The sequence below is a fragment of the Saimiri boliviensis genome, chromosome 21, assembly GCF_048565385.1.
Source record: "Saimiri boliviensis isolate mSaiBol1 chromosome 21, mSaiBol1.pri, whole genome shotgun sequence".
NCBI lineage: Eukaryota > Metazoa > Chordata > Mammalia > Primates > Cebidae > Saimiri > Saimiri boliviensis.
Genome location: NC_133469.1, coordinates 23,880,668 through 23,901,881, shown reverse-complemented (window position 1 = coordinate 23,901,881; position 21,214 = coordinate 23,880,668). Strand labels below are relative to the sequence as shown.

The 21,214-nt window shown below is 44.6% G+C and overlaps 2 protein-coding genes across 9 annotated transcripts in view; one reads left to right on the top strand and one right to left on the bottom strand.

Annotated features, from left to right (window-relative positions):
* Positions 1–21,214, bottom strand: part of HIRA (histone cell cycle regulator) — a 104,350-nt gene that overhangs the window by 66,682 nt on the left and 16,454 nt on the right. For 5 of the 8 annotated variants that reach the window (XM_010330500.3, XM_039462433.2, XM_074391200.1 and 2 more), the window contains 5 exons: positions 15,177–15,239; positions 12,941–13,051; positions 11,640–11,730; positions 9,632–9,726; positions 214–309 (listed from right to left, as the gene is read on the bottom strand). In XM_010330500.3, coding sequence (XP_010328802.1) covers positions 214–309; positions 9,632–9,726; positions 11,640–11,730; positions 12,941–13,019 — 361 coding nt within the window. In that variant the 5' untranslated portion in view covers positions 13,020–13,051; positions 15,177–15,239. The other 3 variants (XM_074391199.1, XM_039462435.2, XM_074391202.1) reach the window with 3 other exon arrangements.
* Positions 7,302–7,823, top strand: LOC101031966 (large ribosomal subunit protein P1). Its single transcript, XM_010330494.3, has one exon. The coding sequence runs from the start codon at positions 7,433–7,435 to the stop codon at positions 7,775–7,777; it is 345 nt and encodes a 114-aa protein (XP_010328796.2). The 5' UTR covers positions 7,302–7,432; the 3' UTR covers positions 7,778–7,823.

Here is a 21,214-nt window from a genome sequence, read left to right as displayed (position 1 = left end):
ATGCCAGCACTCAGTTACTATTTTTCTTAAGGATTAATCTCTTTTTAAAGCTTAAACAAATGTAACTGATAAAGAAAAACTGACAAGACACATAAATCCTAGGCCACTGTGATACATCCACTGCCACCAAGACTAAGGAGACAGCCCAACCCCTGCTCCAGACACCAACAGGCAGTACTGCTCGCGATTAACCAGTCAGAGGAGGTCCCAGACCTGGAAACTTTACAGCATTCCAGATGACGACAGTGTTATCCACACTGCACGAGGCTAGCCAGGCATCATGGGGAGACCATGCTACATCCATCACATCTGAAAGAAGACAGAGGGTTCTGGTGAGATCTCTTACCTGGAAATGTTCTTGTCTATTAGCTGGGCCAGTGCCCCTGGGACCTGGGACCATCATAAGCAGTCTGGTATTTTTTAACCAACCTGAAAAAATTCCCCCCGAAATTTTTCAATTGGGCACAAATTTAAAGCATCTAACTGACCCCAGTGCCCCAGTCCTTTTACAAATGAAGCAACTGAGGGCACGGTTCAGAGCTTGGGCACCATATGGCACCTCACCCATGCATGAGAGCCTGCTACTTTATGGGTCTGTGGCCTGGAGCATGCTCCTCAGTCCTGCTGACTTGCTTTGCCAGGGATGGGGCCTTCCTCTGAGAGCTTTTTGAGCATGACACACAGTGGGTAAAGCACCTGGCAGAATGCCTGGCACAGTCAGAGCTCCAGGGCTGCTGACACCTAATGCAGGTCATCTTGAGGTCCTTGTCTGTTTCATGGACAGGGTCTCATCTCCCAGACTCTGACAGGAACATCTCTTCGCCACAGAGCCTCCAAACAGAATTAATCACATTCACTTCTTTGTGACTCTGTTTTATTGTTTGTCAAGTGCAGATTAAAAAATAAAATCGGCCATGAGCAGTGGCTCATGCCTGTAATCCGAGCACTTTGGGAGGCTGAGGCGGGCGGATCATGAGGTCAAGAGATCGAGACCATCCTGGCCAACATGGTGAAACCCCGTCTCTACTAAGAATACAAAAAAATTAGCTGGGCGTGGTGGCACGCACCTGTAGTCCCAGCTACTGGGGAGGCTGAGGCAGGAGAATTGCTTGAACCTGGGAGGCAGAGGTTGCAGTGAGCTGAGGTTGCGCCACTGCACTCCAGCCTGGCACCTGGTGACAGAGTGAGACTCTGTCTCAAAAAACAAAAACAAACAAAAACAACAGCAACAACAACAACAACAAAACTCTAGGCCAGGTGTAGTGGCTCATGCATGTAATCCCAGCATTTTAGGAGGCTGAAGTGGGCAGATCACTTGAGCCCAGAAGCACAATACTAGCCTAAGCAACATGGCAAAACCCCATCTCTACAAAAAAAAAAAAATTGTCTGGGCATGGTAGCACATGCCTGTATCCCCAGCTACACCAGAGGCTGAGGTGGGAGGATCACTTGAGCCTAGGGAGGTCAAGGCTACAGTTAGCCATGATTGTGCCACTGCACTCCAGGCTGGGCGACAGAGTAAGACCCTGTCTCAAAATACAAACAAACCAAACAAAAACCCCCAAAACCTATCCTCATAGGGTCACTATAAGGATTATATGTGAGAAACTGCTGCAACACCATGCCAGGCACACCAAGGCATCGATGAGGGTCTGCTGTGACGATGGTGCCAACCTTGCCTATACTGCCATCAGGGGTGAAGGGCACAGTCTTAATTATTTCTCTAGCCTCAGCGCCTGGTGCAGTGCTAGGTATACAGAAGAATGATTGGTGAGCTGAAGAAACAAACATAGCAGCAAGGTAATAGCTATCAAGTCCTTTCTTTGTACAAGAGGTTTTAGCAAAATATTCCAAATTTCTGTTGTATTTTTTCTAGTTTTAAAAAATCTATAGTGACAGCTTAACAGGTTTTTTCACATTGTCTCACATGCTGTGGTTCACATATTGTATTCTAAATACCTATGTGATCTTCACAGCTTCTTTCCTTTTTTGCCCTGCATTCTATGCGGTTGACGCATTCACTATTAACCCATCTAATTTAGCACTGAAGGTTAGCTGGATTACAGATTTTTGGGCCCGTGTGTGTGTGTGTGTGTCACTCTCTACACTCCAGATTAGAGATGCATACCCCAGAGTAGGAATCCTGGGCAGAATATTTGAGTATCCTCATAGGTCTGGAGTCTCATAAAACTGTAGACTGCTTTTCCAAGTTCTCTGTGGTTTTGCATTTCTACATGAATATTGTTTGCTTTAAAACTCCCTTTTTAGCAAAATGTATTCTTCCTCACATGTGGTATAGTAACTATTAAGCAGTTAGTGAGGAGAAATTAATTTTGATGATGACTTTTCCCCCTTCTGACTTATTAAGTATATTTTTATATTTTTAAATTTTTTATTAGATTATTACTGAAAGTAAAGATTTTTCATGTTTGTCTCTTACCTAATGTCTTTTTGGACTAATTGCTCACTTATTGTGACTGTTTACTGGGGAGTCTTTTGGGCAGTGGGTCTAACAACATAAATACAGTACCCACAAAAATAAACAAAACAACAACTTTCTCTAGGAACTGAGAGTCCTGGAGGGGCAGACATGCAAACACCAGGACAGCAGGGGAGTGCCCACATCCTAGGAGAGAGAAGATGTGGTCAGGTGGGAGCCCAGAAAGGAGACGGGATTTTCTTAGCAATCTCCAGACACATATAATGTAGATATTAACTGCAAATTTCACCTCTTTACCTTTTTATACTATAGGAGTTTTACAGATAAAGTCTATTATTCTCCTTTTTATTTTTTCTGTTGCCTTGTTAACCTTGAAAAATATTCTCTCTCATAGAGGTCTGGTTCAATTCTATTTTTTTTTCAATTCCATTTTTACCTTTTGTAGTTATTTAAAATGTTTATCTCTTTACTATCTGGATTTATTTTGGTGTGTGCTGTATTCAGTGAGGATCAAAATTAATTTCTCCTCACTAACTGCTTAATAGTTACTACACCACACGTGAGGAAGAATACATTTTGTTAAGCGATGCCTCCTCTCACAACACACCAGCTTCTGAGGTACACTGTAGCCTCTTTCAGTATTATAAGTTTACCCTCGCCGGGCACGGTGGCTCAAGCCTGTAATCCCAGCACTTTGGGAGGCTGAGGCGGGTGGATCACGAGGTCAAGAGATCGAGACCATCCTGGTCAACATGGTGAAACCCCGTCTCTACTAAAAATACAAAAAATTAGCTGAGCATGGTGTGCATGCCTGTAATCCCAGCTACTCAGGAGGCTGAGACAGGACAATTGCCTGAGCCCAGGAGGCGGAGGTTGCGGTGAGCCGAGATCGCGCCATTGCACTCCAGCCTGGGTAACAAGAGTGAAACTCCGTCTCAAAAAAAAAAAAAAAAAAAAGTTTACCCTCAAACCCATGATGTTTCTATCACTGGAACTTTGAATGTTTTCATCTATAACATTCTTATCCTTCCAGATGTCCTTCAGAAACACTGCTGAGTAAATCCACATACATGACATAATTTTCTGCTAAACTCTCAGTTTGGAGTTTCTGTCTTCAGTCTATATAGCACCTCCTTTTTGTTATGCGTCTACACACACTGGAGACCCTCCCCTCACTTGAAGATTTACATTTCTGGCCATCATTCTCACCATCATTCTTGGTGATTTCAAGAAGATGATTCTTCTATCACCCAAGGCTCTTCGTTCGTTAAATTCCTCCTTTCCTTCTGATGACCTTGGCTTCCACTACTTTTACCCCATGGTCATGTCCAGAGACCTTCCATGACAAATCACTGCAATCTGTCTCAATTCCAACCTTCCCACAGGCCAACCATCAGCCCCATGCTCCTAGCTCACCCTCGGCTCCAACAGCACTTTCACACCACCAGGAGCTCCGATCCACTGATGCTGCTGTCCTCCCACCACTTCCCACTCCCCAGTCCTCACCTCTCTCCTCTAGCTGAGAGCCCACCACCACTCCCCCTTTTCTTCTCTTCCATCTTCCCAAGTGCCTGACAAAGCTCAGCTTGGTTCAATCCAGTTCTATCCTCCCCTAGTGTTTTCTGAGTACCCTCCAATGACACCTTTGGCCCAACGACACCACATGAATATTGTACTTGCCTAGGCCCCCAGCAGCCTCCATACTATCAGGCCTAGCAGTCCATCCTTGGTCCTCATTTTGCCTCTCAGCAGTATGCAACATGCTACCTGTTCCCTTCTCCTTCAAACACTCTTTATTGTCTATTTTGTTGTTGTTGAGACAGGGTCTTACTATGTTGCCCAGGCTGTTCTTGAGCTACTGGCCTCAAGTGATCCTCCTGCCTCAGCTTCCCAAAGTGCTGGGATTACAGGCGTGAGCCACCATGCCTGGTTTCTTTTCACTGTCTTAACTGGCCTCTCTTTCCAGCTTCTTCTGCTGGAAGGATGAGTCCAAGGCTCATCCTTGGACTCTACTCCTACCCAGAACCTCGTATTTCCAAGATTCGTATTTCCAAATGTCTACACAGTACCACTTACACTGGCAAACTTAACATGCCCAAAACCAAACTCCGAAACATTTCCTTTAACAAACATTTTTGTCCAACCTGCAGACTTCCTGCTTCAGGTTACAGCCACTGCATCCTTCCCACTGTTTAGACCACAGTCCAAGAAGCCATCCTGACTCCTCTGATTATCTCACATCCCATAGTCAATGCATCAAGTAGTCTGCCTCTTTTCACTTCTCACCACTTCTGTGTTACGACCCAGGTCTAAACCACCATCATCTCTCCCTACTTTGTCGGAGCAGCTCCTTTACTGGTTTCCCCAGTGCAGCCCTGAGCGCCCCCATAGTAGACTCCATACTGCAGCCACAGGTCTCAACTCCTGCTGAACCTTCCTGTTCTTGCTCAGAGAGGAGCCTTCATCACGGTCTTGCAGGCACACTCCCTCCTGCCCCCTCCAGCTCCCAGATTCACTGGGCACACTGAGCGCATGTCCATGTTCCCGGGCCTTCACACTGGCTGTCCCCTCACCACCGTCCAGTCTTCTCTCAAATGTCATCTCCTCACTGAAACCCCAGCATTCACCTTCCAACTCCTCACAGGACTCTGCCCTCTGGGCTCATCTTCAGATCTCCTATACTACTCACTCATCAGTCTCTTTTACAAGAACAAGACTCCTTGAGAGAAGAACAGTGCCGGACTGGGCGCAGTGGCTCAAGCCTGTAATCCCAGCACTTTGGGAGGCCGAGGCGGGTGGATCACGAGGTCAAGAGATCGAGACCGTCCTGGTCAACATGGTGAAACCCCGTCTCTACTAAAAATACAAAAAATTAGCTGGGCATGGTGGCGCGTGCCTGTAATCCCAGCTACTCAGGAGGCTGAGGCAGGAGAATTGCCTGAACCCAGGAGGCGGAGGTTGCGGTGAGCCGAGATCACGCCATTGCACTTCAGCCTGGGTAACAAGAGCGAAACCCCGTCTCAAAAAAAAAAAAAAAAAGAACAGTGCCTGGAACATGTCAGGCACTCAATAAATGTTTGCTATGTGGATGAGTAAATATTAATGTGGGAAAAAATGTATTTCATTTAGCCTTTCAATTTGTGAAGTCATTTTCTCTCTCAATGTCATTTTATATCTTAAAACATTTATGATTTAAATCTTAGGAATCTAATTCATTTCTTGGTGAGATTACTTATTTCTGGATATTGATAACTTTTGATCCCACTATGTATAATTCTCCTTTTATCATTAGATATTCTAACTGGCTATTACTAGCAAAAGATAAATAATTTAAAATTATTCTGTTATGAGGCCAATATAAAGATTCCTTTTATTAGTTCTAAGTATTTTTCAGTGCTTTATTTGTTCTAAGAGCTTTATTATCCTATGGTTTTTCTTAATATGAAATGTCACCTTCACTTCATTTTTGCCTTGTTTTCCAGTTTCTATTTAACTGTGTTGCAGAAATTCCAGAGCAACAAATTAAATGACAGCACACATCATTGTCTTTTCTTGATATAAACAGCAACCAGAATTAAATGTGAACTGTAATATTTGCCACTGGTTTGAAAAAGACTAAGAACTCTACCATGTTAAGGAAATAGTTTTAGGCCAGCTGTGGTGGCTTGCACCTGTAATCCCAGCCCTTTGGAAGGTGCAGATGGGAAGATCGCTTGAGCCTAAGAGTTCAAAGACCAGCCTGGGCAACATAGTGAAACTCCATCTTTACAAAAAAATAAAAAAAATCAGCCAGGTATTGTGATGCACACCTGCAGTCCCAGCTACTCGGGAGGCTGTGGCAAGAAGTTCGCCTGAGTCCAGGAGTTCAAGGCTGCAGTGAGCTGTGATTGCACCACTGCACTCTGCCTGGGTGACACAGTGAGACACGGTCTCAAAAAAAAAAAAAAAAAAAAAAAAAAAAGGAAAAAGAAAGAAATATCTTTCTATGGGCATTTTTTCAAAAGCATTTTTATTAGGAACTGGTGTTGAACTATCTAATGTTCCTTTCTAAATACCTAAGATGACTGTGGCCTTTCCTATCTAACTTCCTAGTATGTAAAGTTATATTGATAGATTCCCTTGTACTGCACTTTTATTATAAGTCATATTTAATCATAATGAATTACTGTTTTCAAATGCTGTATTTACTAGTATTGTTTTTGACTTTTCTATCTTTATTCGTATTTTTCTAAGCTTTGTTCTGACTTTTCTATCTTTATTCGTATTATTCTAGGCTTTGTTACACTGCTACTTTTCTTAGGTTTTCTTTTTTTTTCTTGAGATAGAATCTCGCTCTGTCCCAGGCGCCTGGAGTGCAGTGGCGTAGTCTCGGCTCACTGCTACGTCCACCACCCAGGTTCAAGTAATTCTCCTGCCTCAGCCTCCCGAGTAGCTGGGACTACAGGCACGCGCCACCACGCCCAGCTAATTTTTGCATTTTTTAGTACAGCATGTTGGCCAGGATGGTCTCGATCTCTTGACCTTGTGATCCACCCGCCTTGGCCTCCCAAAAGTGCTAGGATTTCAGGCGTGAGCCACCACTCCCAGTCAGCTTTCTTAGGTATTTTCCAAATATAACCCTGGCTTATATCTTCCTTTCAAGAATAAATATTGGTATGTTCTGTATAATTTTTCTTAAAAGCTCAAAAAAAAAAATGCATCCACAAATAATTTAGCACCAAGAAGCATTTCTGAATACAGCCTTCCATTTCTTCATTGGTTAGTATTCTGTTCAGTTTTTCCTAACCTTACAGTATCAATTATGAAAGTTTATATTTTCTAGAAAATTATTTTTTAGTATTTTATTTAATTTTTTAGCTCGCCCCTTTCCTCAGCTGCCGCCAAGGTGCTCGGTCCTTCCGAGGAAGCTAAGGCCGCGCTGGGGTGAGGCCCTCACTTCATCCGGCGACTAGCACCGCGTCCGGCAGCGCTAGCCCCGCACTCACCCGCACCATGGCCTCCGTCTCCGAGCTCGCCTGCATCTACTCGGCCCTCATTCTGCACGACGATGAGGTGACCGTCACGGAGGATAAGATCAATGCCCTCATTAAAGCAGCCGGTGTAAATGTTGAACCTTTTTGGCCTGGCTTGTTTGCAAAGGCCCTGGCCAACGTCAACATTGGGAGCCTCATCTGCAATGTAGGGGCTGGTGGGCCTGCTCCAGCAGCTGGTGCTGCACCAGCAGGAGGTCCTGCCCCCTCCACTGCTGCTGCTCCAGCTGAGGAGAAGAAAGTGGAAGCAAAGAAAGAAGAATCCGAGGAGTCCGATGATGATATGGGCTTTGGTCTTTTTGACTAAACCTCTTTTAAAATGTGTTCAATAAAAAGCTGAACTTTAAAAAAAATATATATATATATATATATATATATATTTTTAGCTCAATAGTACAAACGTCATATTGTACTGTTTGATTTTTTTCTGCCTGAGTTAAATATTTTTCAAGATCTTTAACCTCTAATTTTGTCCAGGTTTTTTTTCTTCCCAACTCCCAAGTAAATATACCAAGTATGTATTTCTCACACTTTGCTTTTCAAAGAGCCAGTTCTTTCTTATTCATTTACTTCTGCTTTTCGCTGATTTTTCTTCTTGTATGGGTCTGCCCACACCTGCTACTAGGACCAGTGAGTAAGGTGGTCAACCCTACCTGTCTGGACAAGGAGCCCCACTGGAGTGTGGGGCAGGAGAGAGAAGGCAAGGCTCTGGCTGGGCCTGAGGCTCAGGTTAGAGCTTTGTAAAAGTCCTTACTTGAGGCCCACCCCATGCTTGGGCACCCTTATAGACATGTGCACCAAGTTCCAGAGAAGCCCAATTAGACTTCACTGTTAGTATTGTGACACAAATAAGGGCAAAGTACACAATTGTATTACCAAGCAATAACACAATGGTACCGTATCAGCTTCCACAAATGTGGACTCAATCAGTGGCCACCAAGATGGGTTTGTTCTCCTTTAAATCATCTACAGAGAAACTGCTAAGCATACACTGCCAATGGATTACAGCTGATGCCAACTCCCACACCTCTCACTCCTGCCCTGTCTTCTCCCAGAGCTCCAGGCTCAATTCCAAGGTTTCTTGACATTTTCACCCCTACCCCTCAAGCCAGGGGCACCCCTTTCTGAACTGGTATACGTCCCCATAAGCCTTCTATCCTTAGGGTCTCAGCAGAGGATACCTCTGACTATCTAGGCACCCAGCCAGGAATCTATCTCTTACCTCCCTGAGTCCTATCCTAAGTATTCCCAAATCAATCTCCTCTTCTCTACCTCAATTATCACAGGCCTAGCTCGGGCCCTGACAGTGTCCATCTGAACCACTGGAAGAACCTCCACTTCACTGAGCTGTCACAATGACCTCTCTGTTGTGCTTCAAAGCTTTTCATGGGTGCCTATCTCTTCCATGATAAGGTACACCCTCAGTAACAAGGAGCACAACCTTTCCATGATCCAACCCTGGCACGCCTGACCAGCCTTATCTTATGCTGCTCCCTGCCTTATCTATAAAGATCCAGCCATAGTAAAATGCCTCCAAATCCCCATTCACAACAAGACTTTCTCACTTATGTGGTACCTCCTGCCTGGAAAATCCTTTGGTCCATTCCTGGACTGGATCACAGTCTCCTGAGTCAAGCCTAAATTGCACTCAACCTGATATACTTGACACCTGAGTGTGTAGTGCATGGGCAACCTTCCCCCTCTAAATTTATAAGATGTGCTTCTTTCCATACCAAGTTTACTTAAAACACATTGCAAACATACTCAAGGTCAAGCTGAGAAACTTTTCAACGGGCATCTGTGAGGTGATTCCTGGGGAATAAACAAAGCGTGCTTACGGACTTAATGATCCACTGATGAAGGTATTGATTCTGTTCAGCAGGACAAACAGCAGAACGTGGGAAGTTCTACATTAAAGATATAAACATATACCCCATGAAGGCACGAGTGGGGAGACTGAATGCAGCTGGAGACAGGTAGTGGAGCCAGTGACTGCACAGATCTTAAGGAACAGGCAGGGTGTGACTGACTGTGATGGGGAGAGACAGCCCAGACACAGGGCTGCTTTAAGGACCAAACAGTCCCCCAGGGGACCTGGCAGTGCTTCGGATCTGACCCAGGTATCAGGGGCCCACCCACCCCAACAGGCAGCCCAACTCACCGCCTGAATGATTCCGGAGGATGGAGACACACCGCCACTGCTCCACATTGGCAAGCTTACCACTGGAGCCGAACACGGTGCTGGGGCCGATGTACCTGTGTGGAAAAGGGGCCAAAAAGGCACTCATGGAGTTCTCTGGGCACTGCACAGAAATGTTCCCTGCAGCCAGCTTATCAGGGCAGACAGAACAAAACAAAAACTGGAAAGCAATGAGTTGTTGAATAAAAGGAGCTGATTAGGTAAATTATGATCTATGCACTTGATGAAATACTACATAGCCATTACAAATCTTGCATGGGAAAATGTTCACAATAAGTGAAAGAAGCAGGCCACAGGACATCACATACAATATTATACCACTTATGTAAAGGAAAAAAACCATATGATATGGATAGCATCTGCACATGGAAAACGGATCAGAAGGACACACATCCCAAAATGACAAAATATTAACTGTAGCTTTTTGAGACAGTCTCACTCTGTTGCCCAGGCTGGAGTGCTGTGGCACGATCTCGGCTCACTGCAACCTCCACCTCCGAGGTTCAGGCAATTCTCCTGTCTCAGCCTCCTGAGTAGCTGGGATTACAGGCGTGCATTACTAGGCCCAGGTAATTTTTTTGTACTTTTTTTTTTTTTTAGTAGAGATGGGGTTTCACTACATTGGTCAGGCTGGTCTTGAACTCCTGACCTTGTGATCCACCCACCTCAGCCTCCCAAAGTGCTAAGATTACAGGCGTCAGCCACCACACTAGGCCAACTGTAGCTTTCTTTAGGTGGTATGATAATGAGGGATATTTTTTCTTTTGTATTTTTAGTTTTCTAAATTGTATACTAAATGTTATTTATGCTGGTTATTTAAAGAAACAAAATCAACAGTATTTTATTTTTAAGCATCTCTCAATGTATCAAATGGCTTTGACATCTGAGGCAGAGAAACCACATGATCTACAGCCCCCATTGAAGGAGTCAGAGGAACATCAGTCACCTGGAGCCTCATGGAGGCAATGCTGACACACCGATGCTCACAGTGTCTGTTAACACCCTTTGCTCTTGCAGAGTTCCTCACAAATCCACAGAAAGAGTGTGTGCTGAGGCAGCCAAGTACGCTGAAGACACAGTCTCTGCCTCTGCTCTGGAAGCCACAGCCCCAGGGCCACTCTTGGTGAGCAATGGTCCAGGGTCTACTGCCCCAGCCTAACTGGCCCAGAGACCTGGGAGCAATAGCCTTCCAGGTGATGGTTACCTCATTTTGAGAGGAGACCAGGGGCTGCCCCAGATGGAGGCCGAGAGAGAATAAAGTAATGGCAAAAAGGTTAGACTCTGGATTCCCTGCCCCAGATACCACCAGAACACCCTGACTTTTAATCATTTTGTATATTGGGCTTCCATGTGAAATTTCATTTGAAAAAACAAAACCAGGCCGGGCGCGGTGGCTCAAGCCTGTAATCCCAGCACTTTGGGAGGCCGAGGCGGGTGGATCACGAGGTCGAGAGATCGAGACCATCCTGGTCAACATGGTGAAACCCCGTCTCTACTAAAAATACAAAAAACTAGCTGGGCGTGGTGGCGCGTGCCTGTAATCCCAGCTACTCAGGAGGCTGAGGCAGGAGAATTGCCTGAACCCAGGAGGCGGAGGTTGCGGTGAGCTGAGATCGCGCCATTGCACTCCAGCCTGGGTAACAAGAGCGAAACTCCGTCTCAAAAAAAAAAAAGAAAAAACAAAACCAACGAAGTCACCCACATCAGCGCTAGAAGAGATTAGCCTTTCCTTTTCATGTGGGAGCCTGGAGTCCTGTGAGGGGACAGCTGACTAGGTCACCAGGCAGGTCCATGGTCTCCTGACCAGGCAGGTCAGGCTCCACCTGCTCCTGACCTACATGCACTTCTTGCTACTCATGAGGTTAGGACTATGGGAACTTCAGTGACAGGGTGGGGAAAGGCGACTTTAATAAAGACCAGCAAAGAAGCTTCTAAAAATAAAATGTGAAGAAAGGAAAATGATGCTTACGTAGCCCGCTTCCACACCATAATCAGTTTGTCATCTCCCCCAGAAGCTAAATACATCCCACTGTTTGACCACCGCACACAGTTCACACATGCTGGGAAGAAAAAAAAAATAGGGTGATGAAAATCCAATAGTCATGCCCATTTGCTTTATGTAGAGTTTGGCAAGATGTAAAGGGTTTATAAAATCTAATCTATCTAATCTATTTAAGGCATCTACTGTGTGAGAGCCCCAGAAAAACAATTCAGTTTAAGCACTAACCTACTTGTGCTATAAAAACAAATTACTAGAACAGTCTGGAGGGGGAAAATACACACTATCTGAGAATCATTAGTGCTGAATGACATAGTCAATAGAAGGCTTGTTTCCAGGAAAATAAAAAATGATAACCAAATCTCATTATTTCAAAAGGGCCATCTATTGATGAGACATATTTCTGAGTAGAGATTATTCTCAAAAACAGAGTATGTGCTAAAAGGGGTCAGACGTTTTTTCTAGAATTTTCAGGTGAGCAGTCTGTTAGAGTATAAAACTCTGACTTCATCTCATCTGCCAAGAGCCAGCCCTTTCACATTCGGGTTTTCCAAACTTGCCAGCACTGCAGATTGATTGACTCTGTGCTTATAAGCTAAGATCAGCAGAAATTCCCCCAGGACCCTAATGGGCCAGAGCCTCCAAGAGCACTCACAGCTTGGCCTTTGGGATACCTGAAAGATGGCTATCAAAGTTGTAGCCACTACATGGCTTGTGAGTAACTTATTCTCCAGGTCTGAAGACACTGAGAAGCATGTTGAGAGGACAAGAACACACAGAGCAAAGGAAGAAGCTGACGTCCAAAGGACAGTGACTGTTCACTGAGCATCTCAGGAGTGGGAAACTAAGGCACTATAGCAGGAAAGGAAACCATGACACTGTCTGATGGCCAAAAGGGTCCTGGCAGAGAGCCTCAGAGTGAAAAAGTGCCAACCTGAGATGTTTTGGCAAGTTGTCTCTTATACACCCTTCCCCAGAACCCTACTGTGTCCAGGTCGCTGGCCCCAAAGCCCCATGGAATCAGGCAGTAACGACTCATGAGCAGGAAATCACCAGAGGTACCTGCAGACTGTCCAAAGATGGTTCTGTGGGCGGGCCGAGTCTTCTGCCGAATAACTCACCCAGGTGTGCAGCCAACATCTGTGCCTTCAGACAGCAGGCCGAGGGGAGTTACCGCCGCACGGGGCCTTATCTTTCTAATTACAAACACATGTGCTAACCTTGGGCACTCTGCCAACAAGCAAAGCCTGCAAAGGGCCACTCTGTAATACCTAAGTGATTGTCCATCTGGCAAAGCATCTTGGGAATATTTTCATCCTTCTCATCATCCTCCTGGAGGACTGGAGACATATTCCAGATCACAACCTTCCCAGAATCCTGCCCTGGAACGAAGGAGCAGAAATGGCTGAATGTGCAAGGAGTAGAAATTTGAAATTAATATTTAATGTCAAATTAAATATTATAGGAGAAGTCCTCACTTAGCTTCCATAAATCATAATTAACTAGATCTAAGGAGACTGAATTTAAATTACTAATTTAAGTTACAGAAAAGATGTAAGTACTCATGGGGACCAAACAAAGTAGACTTAGCAATCAGCAGAAGTCAACCTGACTTTATGAAAAGAACTCTGACCTAGCAATGAGGAGGGAAGCTCTGGTCTGGCCTCTAACAAGGATCTACCAAGGGTCCCTAGGTCTTCATCCCTTCCTAGCACCTAGACTCTGACTCCTTGACTCCTCATCTGTTAAATGAGGAGAAGAGAAAGTCAGTGTCGCAGGACCTTTTCCAATCTGTGTATACTCTAAAAAGCAAATAGAAAAGCATACCCTAGTGGGGCTTCCCTCCCCTTCCAGGTGCTGCCTGGAATCCAGGCTATTCCAGAGCTGACTGTTTTGAGACCTAAATGTACCCTGAGCACAGGAAAAAGGGCTCATTATCTTGTTATCTACTCTTTGCAGTTACCTACAGACAAGAGACCAACCAAAAGAGGGTAGGGCTCCTGTGGTCATGAGTTGATGTATCGCTCAGCTGAAAAATACACCCATGCCTTTTAGTAATGATTTCTTTTTTTTGAGATGGAGTCTCGCTCTGTCTCCAAGGCTGGAGTGTAGTGGCACAATCTCAGCTCACTGCAACCTCCACCTCCCAGGTTTAAGTGATTTTCCTCAGCCTCCCAAGTAGCTGGGATTACAGATGCATACCACAACACCCAGCTAATTTCTGTATTTTTAGTAGAGGCGGGGTTTTGCCATGTTGGCCAGGCTGATCTCAAACTTCTGACCTCAGGTATCTACCTGCCTTGGCCTCCCAAAGTGTTGGGATTACAGGCGCAAGCCACTGCGCCTGGCCTTAGTAAGGATTTCTAAGCTTTCCATCACGGATATCTAACAAAGTTTAGCCCCTCGGTTAATTTTCTATTATAATGGGGCCAAATCCAATGAACATGCCCAAATTACCATGAAGCATGTTTGAAACTGCCTCTTGGCCAATTTGTAAAAATATTTCCTAAACCAAAGTGGTAAAATGTGTGTCTTCTGGGAACAGGCACAAACCCTCGGATTCCTCCAGCTAAGTCCATGTGTTCTCTCTCATGTGCTGTACCTCCTCCTCTCCAGTACAGTCCACAGCATGCAAGAAGGAGAAAAAGGCTTCCCTGTCCACAGCTTCCCTGTACTCCCTTCCAGATCCTTGACTCTGGGTAGAAGCATCTGCTGGAAACTCACCCTGCAGCAACTGGCCCGAGGACCTAGAGCTCACAAAGGTACTCTCTAAGTGTTGCCTGGGGAGGCCTGTTTGGAGGGAGGCCCTGCTCTGGGGTAAAGATGCCAGGGGGCTGGGCTCTGTGGAATGCTACATTGTGTTACTATATATACATCTTGGTATCCTGGCATGAAGGACAGCTCTTATCTTTCCAAACAGAACCATGCAACATTGCAAAAGATGCTGGCTGAAGCACAAGGGCAATACTAGAAATAACATTTTCAAATGGTATGGGCTTTCTTACTTGTCCACGGTATACTCTCCCTTTAACACAGCTGAATTCCTTTGATCAGAAAATGGGCCTAATAATTATATGATTGCTTTAGAAGCTTAAAACCCTCCCCCAACCCCATCCTCACCCCCCACCCCCCCTTCCCTTTTTTCAGAAGAGAAAAATGCTGACAAAGCCCTTGCCTCTGAGGCTGGGTTCTGCCCACTGGACCACTGCCCACTCTCCATGCTCAATACGCTTGGAGACACAAACTGATTTTAGTATTAACTCAATAAATAGAAATTACAATGATAAACCTGCTGCCAAAATATTTACAGAGAACACACTAAAGCCATAAAAGGATTTTCAGTATGGATGTGATGCTATTTAAAATGTACGTAACTGTACATTTTAAATAGCATCACATCCATACTGAAAAAATAGCAAGTATTTCCTCTACAGCTAAACGGAGAGCAGGAGAAGAGTGAGGTGTCATGGCTGTTAAGCTTTCCCTTTCTTTATTCCATAAACATACCTTGTCCTCCAGTTGCAAACTTGGTCCCGTCAGGGTGAATATCAACTGAAAAAATTGGCTTGCCTGGAAACAAACAAACAAAAAAAACCCATACAATACCTAAATTAGCTTTTATTCACTGAAGTGTATCAAAGTCAAAATTTTAAAATGTTGGTTATCTAAGCAATATCTCTAATTTCTACATGTAGGACAAAATAAGAGACTATACATAAATTTATTACCTGTGAGTAAGGGTTGGGTGCTCTAAAGGATTCAGTTAAAGTCTAAACTGCTAGAAGATTCTCCAAACACTAGACAGCCGAAAGTCCAATAGTGAGAGAAAGCATTCCATCACTGAGAATGGCTGAGCCCACAGGATGCCTGGGCATTTGTCTGCCATCTTGCAGGGATTTGTGTTTGTAAAGGCTAGAGCTGTTCATAATTAAAGTTCTGAGTCACAGGTACTTAGTGAAAAAAGAGCACAGCTATAACTCCAGACATCTCCCTATTGTACAGATCTGTACTTGACTGGCAGCCTGGACAGAAGGAGCACTATTTGTCTTTTCCAACTGGCTGGCTGACAGCTGAGCAGGACCACAGCTAGCTGCAACCAAGGAGCACTGCTTGACTTGTCATACTTCTACTTCCAGACAGCCCTCTTTTATGTTTGTGGTGTGAAGTTCACATAAAGCCTGCCATCTCAGCATCTCCTGTGGCTGAACCTCCTTCACAGCTTGTACTCTATGTTAAATTAGCTGTCCAATTCCTCCAGGAGATAGGACTGTGGCTATCAATTCTGAGAAGCCCCAAAGGGCCCAGTATGGGCCTAGGCTTGCAGTAGGAGCCCCTGAACTAGCTGTCTGTCTGTCTGGGTGGATCGGACTGGCAAAAGCACTGTAGGAGCTTGCAACCCAGTAGACCACAGAAGGGAATCATGCCTGGTGGGCATTTGTCCAGCTTCCTGCTTCTAGGCCAAAGGTACAGGTGCTACAAGTGGCATGTCAGTTGCTGTTAAGTTCATCACCACACCTTCAGCCTCTAGCACAGTGCCCAGTGCATGATAGCACAGTAGTATTTGTTCAGTGACAAAGGAGATGCATGACAATAAACTGAGCATCAACAATTGCTGATATGGACAATGGGCTTGTTGCCAAGATCTCTTAATTGAACATGTTCTGTTTCTGTCACCCAAGAGGAGGCAATGTGGACACAGAACCAGAGTCACCAGCTCTAGAATCACTCAGCAAGCACCAGGGTCAGGGGTGTGTGGGCAGGCAGTGGCTGCCTGAGAATTGTGAAGACCTACTAGGGCTCCCATGCAAGTGTTGAAAATCAAATGCTGGTGCCCAAAAGGCAATGCCCAGCATGGGACCCAGGCAGCAGCCAGCTGTGGAGAGCCACAATCATGCAGTCAAATCAACCATGAACTTGAGAGAAAATAAACTTTCCTTCTTACTAGTCATTATGTAGTATAGGTTGAGTATCCCTTATCTGAAACACCTGGGATCCATTTTAACCAAAGGGAAATGACAAAAGCAGTGTTGCTCCAGTTCTAGGCATAAGCCTAAAGAGTCTAGCAGTTCAACTTTTGCTCTCTGGAGAAATCTAGTTGCCATGTGAGAAGCCCAAATACCCTGAGACCACCATGTTTTGAAGAGGCCCAAGCTGGCTATACATAGAGCATCGAAAAGCCCACACAAGTGAGAATCAAGGCCCCAGACATAGGCCTGGTGAGGTGTTCTATCCCCAAGCTATTTGAGCCATCCCAGCAGATTCCACAGAGCCAAGATGAGCTGGATCTGCTATGTCCCGACAAGCTACAGAATTATGAGCAAATAATAAAGTTGTTATTGTTTCAAGACAGCAAATTTAGGGGTTTGTCATATAAGAGATGACCCAAAATGCCAATTCATTTGCTTTTCTGCTTAAGCTGGGCATTTGTCATTTTGACAAAAAATGTTCTAGATGACAGCCTCAGTCTTGATAGGCAATCAGGGTGGAACATTCCCCTCCCCTTGGAGTACTTTCCAGTTCCATGTGTCTGTGAGACGTTGTATGATATCAGTCCCTTCAAGAAGCACATCAGAAACCCTTACCTGCAAGTCACAGGCCCCCCAACTATCCAAGAGTACACACAGGGTGAGCAAGGCCATCCTGAGGGCTCAGCTGCCCAAGTATCAATTAGAGCCCATGCGCTTTAGATCATGCCCACTCACAGCATTGACTGCATGTTGTCTCCCTTAGTCTTTGCAGATTTCTACTATGGGCCAGGCATTAGGCTAAGCAATGGGAATGTAAAGATACATAATCATACAAACTCCCTAGTAAGATGTTCACTGAGGGACACTTCACAAGTAGAAAGCCACCAGACTCGGCCTGGGGCTTCTTGCAGAAATAATAACTGAATTGGAGTTAGCCAGAAGATTGGGTGAGGGAGAGGAATTTCATGCTGAGGGGATACACAGCACAGAATCAAGAAATAGGCTAATGTGCTGCTGCAGCGCAGAGTGCAGGTATAGAGTGTGAGACAAAAGAGGAGACAAAGATGACCAGGGCTCAGCAAGCAGCAGTAAGGAGTTCAGACATTTCTCTAAAGGTACTTCTGAGGCAGGGTAATGCCAAGGTCACATTCACATTCTGGCTCCACAATAGCAGTGTGGAAAATGGGGGTGGGGGCCTCACGGCTCCAGGGGAAGGCAGGGATGGAGGTTGCCAACAGGTTAGGGTTTTAGCATTAAACATCTTAGGCTGAATCTTCAGCCCTGTCACACCAGTTACAAAGCATTAAGGAAATTATTTAATCTCCTCTAACACTTGTTTCTTAATCTGCAAAAATGTGGAGGACACATTCACCATCACGAGCACCTTGTGAGACATACTAAGATGCTGTGTCACATTACTTCTAAGATGCACCTATTTCACATGATCAGGACATACCTTGGTGGAAAGTGTGCCTGGTTCACTGGCACCATGTTTCCTTTCTTAGTGCTGTGCAGGAGATTAGATGAAATATGATAGGGGACTTAAAGAGACACCAGTGCATGCTGGCTCCCTACTTCCTCACAGCACTAGGCCTTTCAGTCCCAAGAAAAGCAGTCACTCACATTCCATCAGCGGGAATAAAGCTCTTCTAAAGGGCTCTCTGAGGTGGAGCTGAGGAAAGGGACCTTCTGGCTGAGCTAGTTAGAGAACTCTTCCTGTGGCACAGCATGATGACGACAAAGATGAATTCCCAACTACCTCCAGTGTCTGGCCTTTCTTCATAACAGAGAGAGAAAAGACAAATTAACACACCCTAGACTCTAGAGACACCAAGAAATCACCTATCCTTAGATCAACCCCAGATCAGAATGTTGTCCCTGCACAGCCAATACAGAGCCAATATAGTCACCCACTGTCTACTGTCCAGAGGTTTGCTGATTTGACAACAGCAGCACAAATGCTTTCCAACTGAAGGGAATAAAGAATACATTAAGGGAGTTGGGATTGACAGGGCATGCTTAGGTAGAATCGTACCCTCCTTCACACCAGGGGAAGATTCCTAGAGGAGGCCTAAACAGGGGAACTTAAACTCTGAGCAGAGAGAGGTGGCCGGAGGCAAAACAGAGAGGGCACAATACAGAACAGCTTGCCCTTCTCTCTCAGCAGTCCCACAGACCGTTGGTTTTGCTCCAAAAAGTCTCTGGGCTTTTATACTATGATAGTTCTTGGGTAGAGCTGATTGGAACACAAGTGCATATGTCCTTTTGGAATGAAGCTTGGGAAAGTTGAGGCCTTTGTCCAGTGAATGTTGCTCCTGGGAACACTTTTCCCACACTGCCCAGCAGAACTTGGTTTTAACCAGTGTTGACAAATTTAGAATTAAAAACAAGAAAATGTTTGAAACATTTATTAAACAGTTACAAAACAATATTAAAACATAAGGTGGGGGCTGGCACAGTGGCTCACGTCTATAATCCCAGCAATTTGGGAGGCTGAGGCAGGTGGATCACTTGAGGTCAGGAGTTTGAGACCAGCCTGGCCAACATGGCACACCATTGCACTCCAGCCTGAGCAACAGAGTGAGACTTTGTCTCAAGGAAAAAAAAAGAAAGAAAGAAAGAAAGAAAAAAAAAAATATATATATATATATATGTTGGGTGCGAACAACACAATCTTTCTTTTTTTTTTTTTTTTGAGACAAAGTCTCATTCTGTCACCCAGGCTGGAGCGCAGTGGGATCTCAGCTCACTGCAACCTCTGCCTCCCAAGTTCAAGCGATTCTCCTGCCTCAGCCTCCCGAGTAGCTGAGACTACAGGTGTATACCACAACGCCTGGCTAATTTTTGCATTTTTAGTAGAGACCAGATTTGCCATGTTGACCAGGCTGGTCTTAAATGATCCATCTTCCTCCATCTCCCAAAGTGCTGGAATTACAAGCTTGAGCCACCCCACGCAGCCACAAACAACAAAATCTTAAATGTAAAAAACTGTTAGTGCTAATAAATGAATTCAGCAAAGTTGCAGGATACAAAATCAACAAACAAAAGTCAGTTGCACTTCTGTACACCAATAATGAACAATCTGAAAGGGAAATTAAGAAAACAATTGAATTTACAACAGAATGAAATGAATAAAATTCATAGGAATAAACTTAGCCAAGGAGGTGAAAGACTTATACACTGAAACTATAAAACATTGCTGAAGGAAATCAAAGACACAAATACATTCAAAGACATCATGTATGTGTTCATGGACTAGAAGATTTAATAACTTTAAGATGTCAAAACTACTAAAAGTGATTTGTCGGTTTAATGCAGTCCCTACGAAAATCCCAATGGCATTTTCTGCAGGAAAAAAAAAAAAATCCATCCTAAAATTTACATGGAGTCCTAAGGGACCTTGAAAAGTCAAAAGAACATTCAAAAAGCACAAAGTTGGGGATCTCGCACAAAGCTACAGTAATCTGAACAGTGTAGTACAGACATAGATAGACACCTAGAACAACAGAATTCAGAGCCCAGAAATAAACCGTTGTGTATACGGTCAAATGATTTTGACAAGGGTGCCAAAACCATTCAATGGGGAAAGAACAGTCTCTTTTACAAATGCTGGGAGAACTACACATGCAAAAGAATATAAAGTTGGATCCCTATCTCATATCAGATGCAATTAACTCAAAATGGATCAAAGAACGCATATATACCTTAGAAGGAAACACAGGGGGAAAGCTTCACAAGATTGGATTTGGCAGTAATTTCTTTTTCTTCTTTATTTCTTTCTTTCTTTCTCTTTCTCACATGCAAGATTGTTGCATAGGTACACACGTGGCAGTGTGATTTGCTGCTTTCCTCCCCATCACCTATATCTGGCATTTCTCCCCATGCCATCCCCTCCAACTCCCCATCCCCGCTGTCCCTCCCCTATTTCCCCCCAACAGACCCCAGTGTGTAGTGCTCCCCTCCCTGTGTCTATGTGTTCTCATTGTTCAACATCCATCTATGAGTGAGAACATGTGGTGTTTGATTTTCTGCTCCTGTGTCAGTTTGCTGAGAATGATGGCTTCCAGGTTCATCCATGTCCCTACAAAGGACACGAACTCATCGTTTTTGATGGCTGCATAATATTCCATGGTGGATATGTGCCACATTTTCCCTGTCCAGTCTATCATCGATGGGCATTTGGGTTGGTTCCAGGTCTTTGCTATTGTAAATAGTGCTGCAATGAACATTCGTATGCATGTATCCTTATAGTAGAATGATTTATAATCCTTTGGATACATACGCAGTAATGGGATTGCTGGGTCAAATGGAATTTCTATTTCTAGGTCCTCGAGGAATTGTCACACTGTCTTCCACAATGGTTGAACTAATTAACACTCCCACCAACAGTGTAAAAGTGTTCCTGTTTCTCCACATCCTCTCCAGCATCTGTTGTCTCCAGATTTTTTAATGATCACCATTCTAACAGGCTGGAGTGCAATAGTGCGATCTCGGTTCACTGCAACCTCCGCCTCCCGGGTTCATGCAATTCTCCTGCCTCGGCCTCCTGAGTAGCTGGGATTACAGATGCACACCACC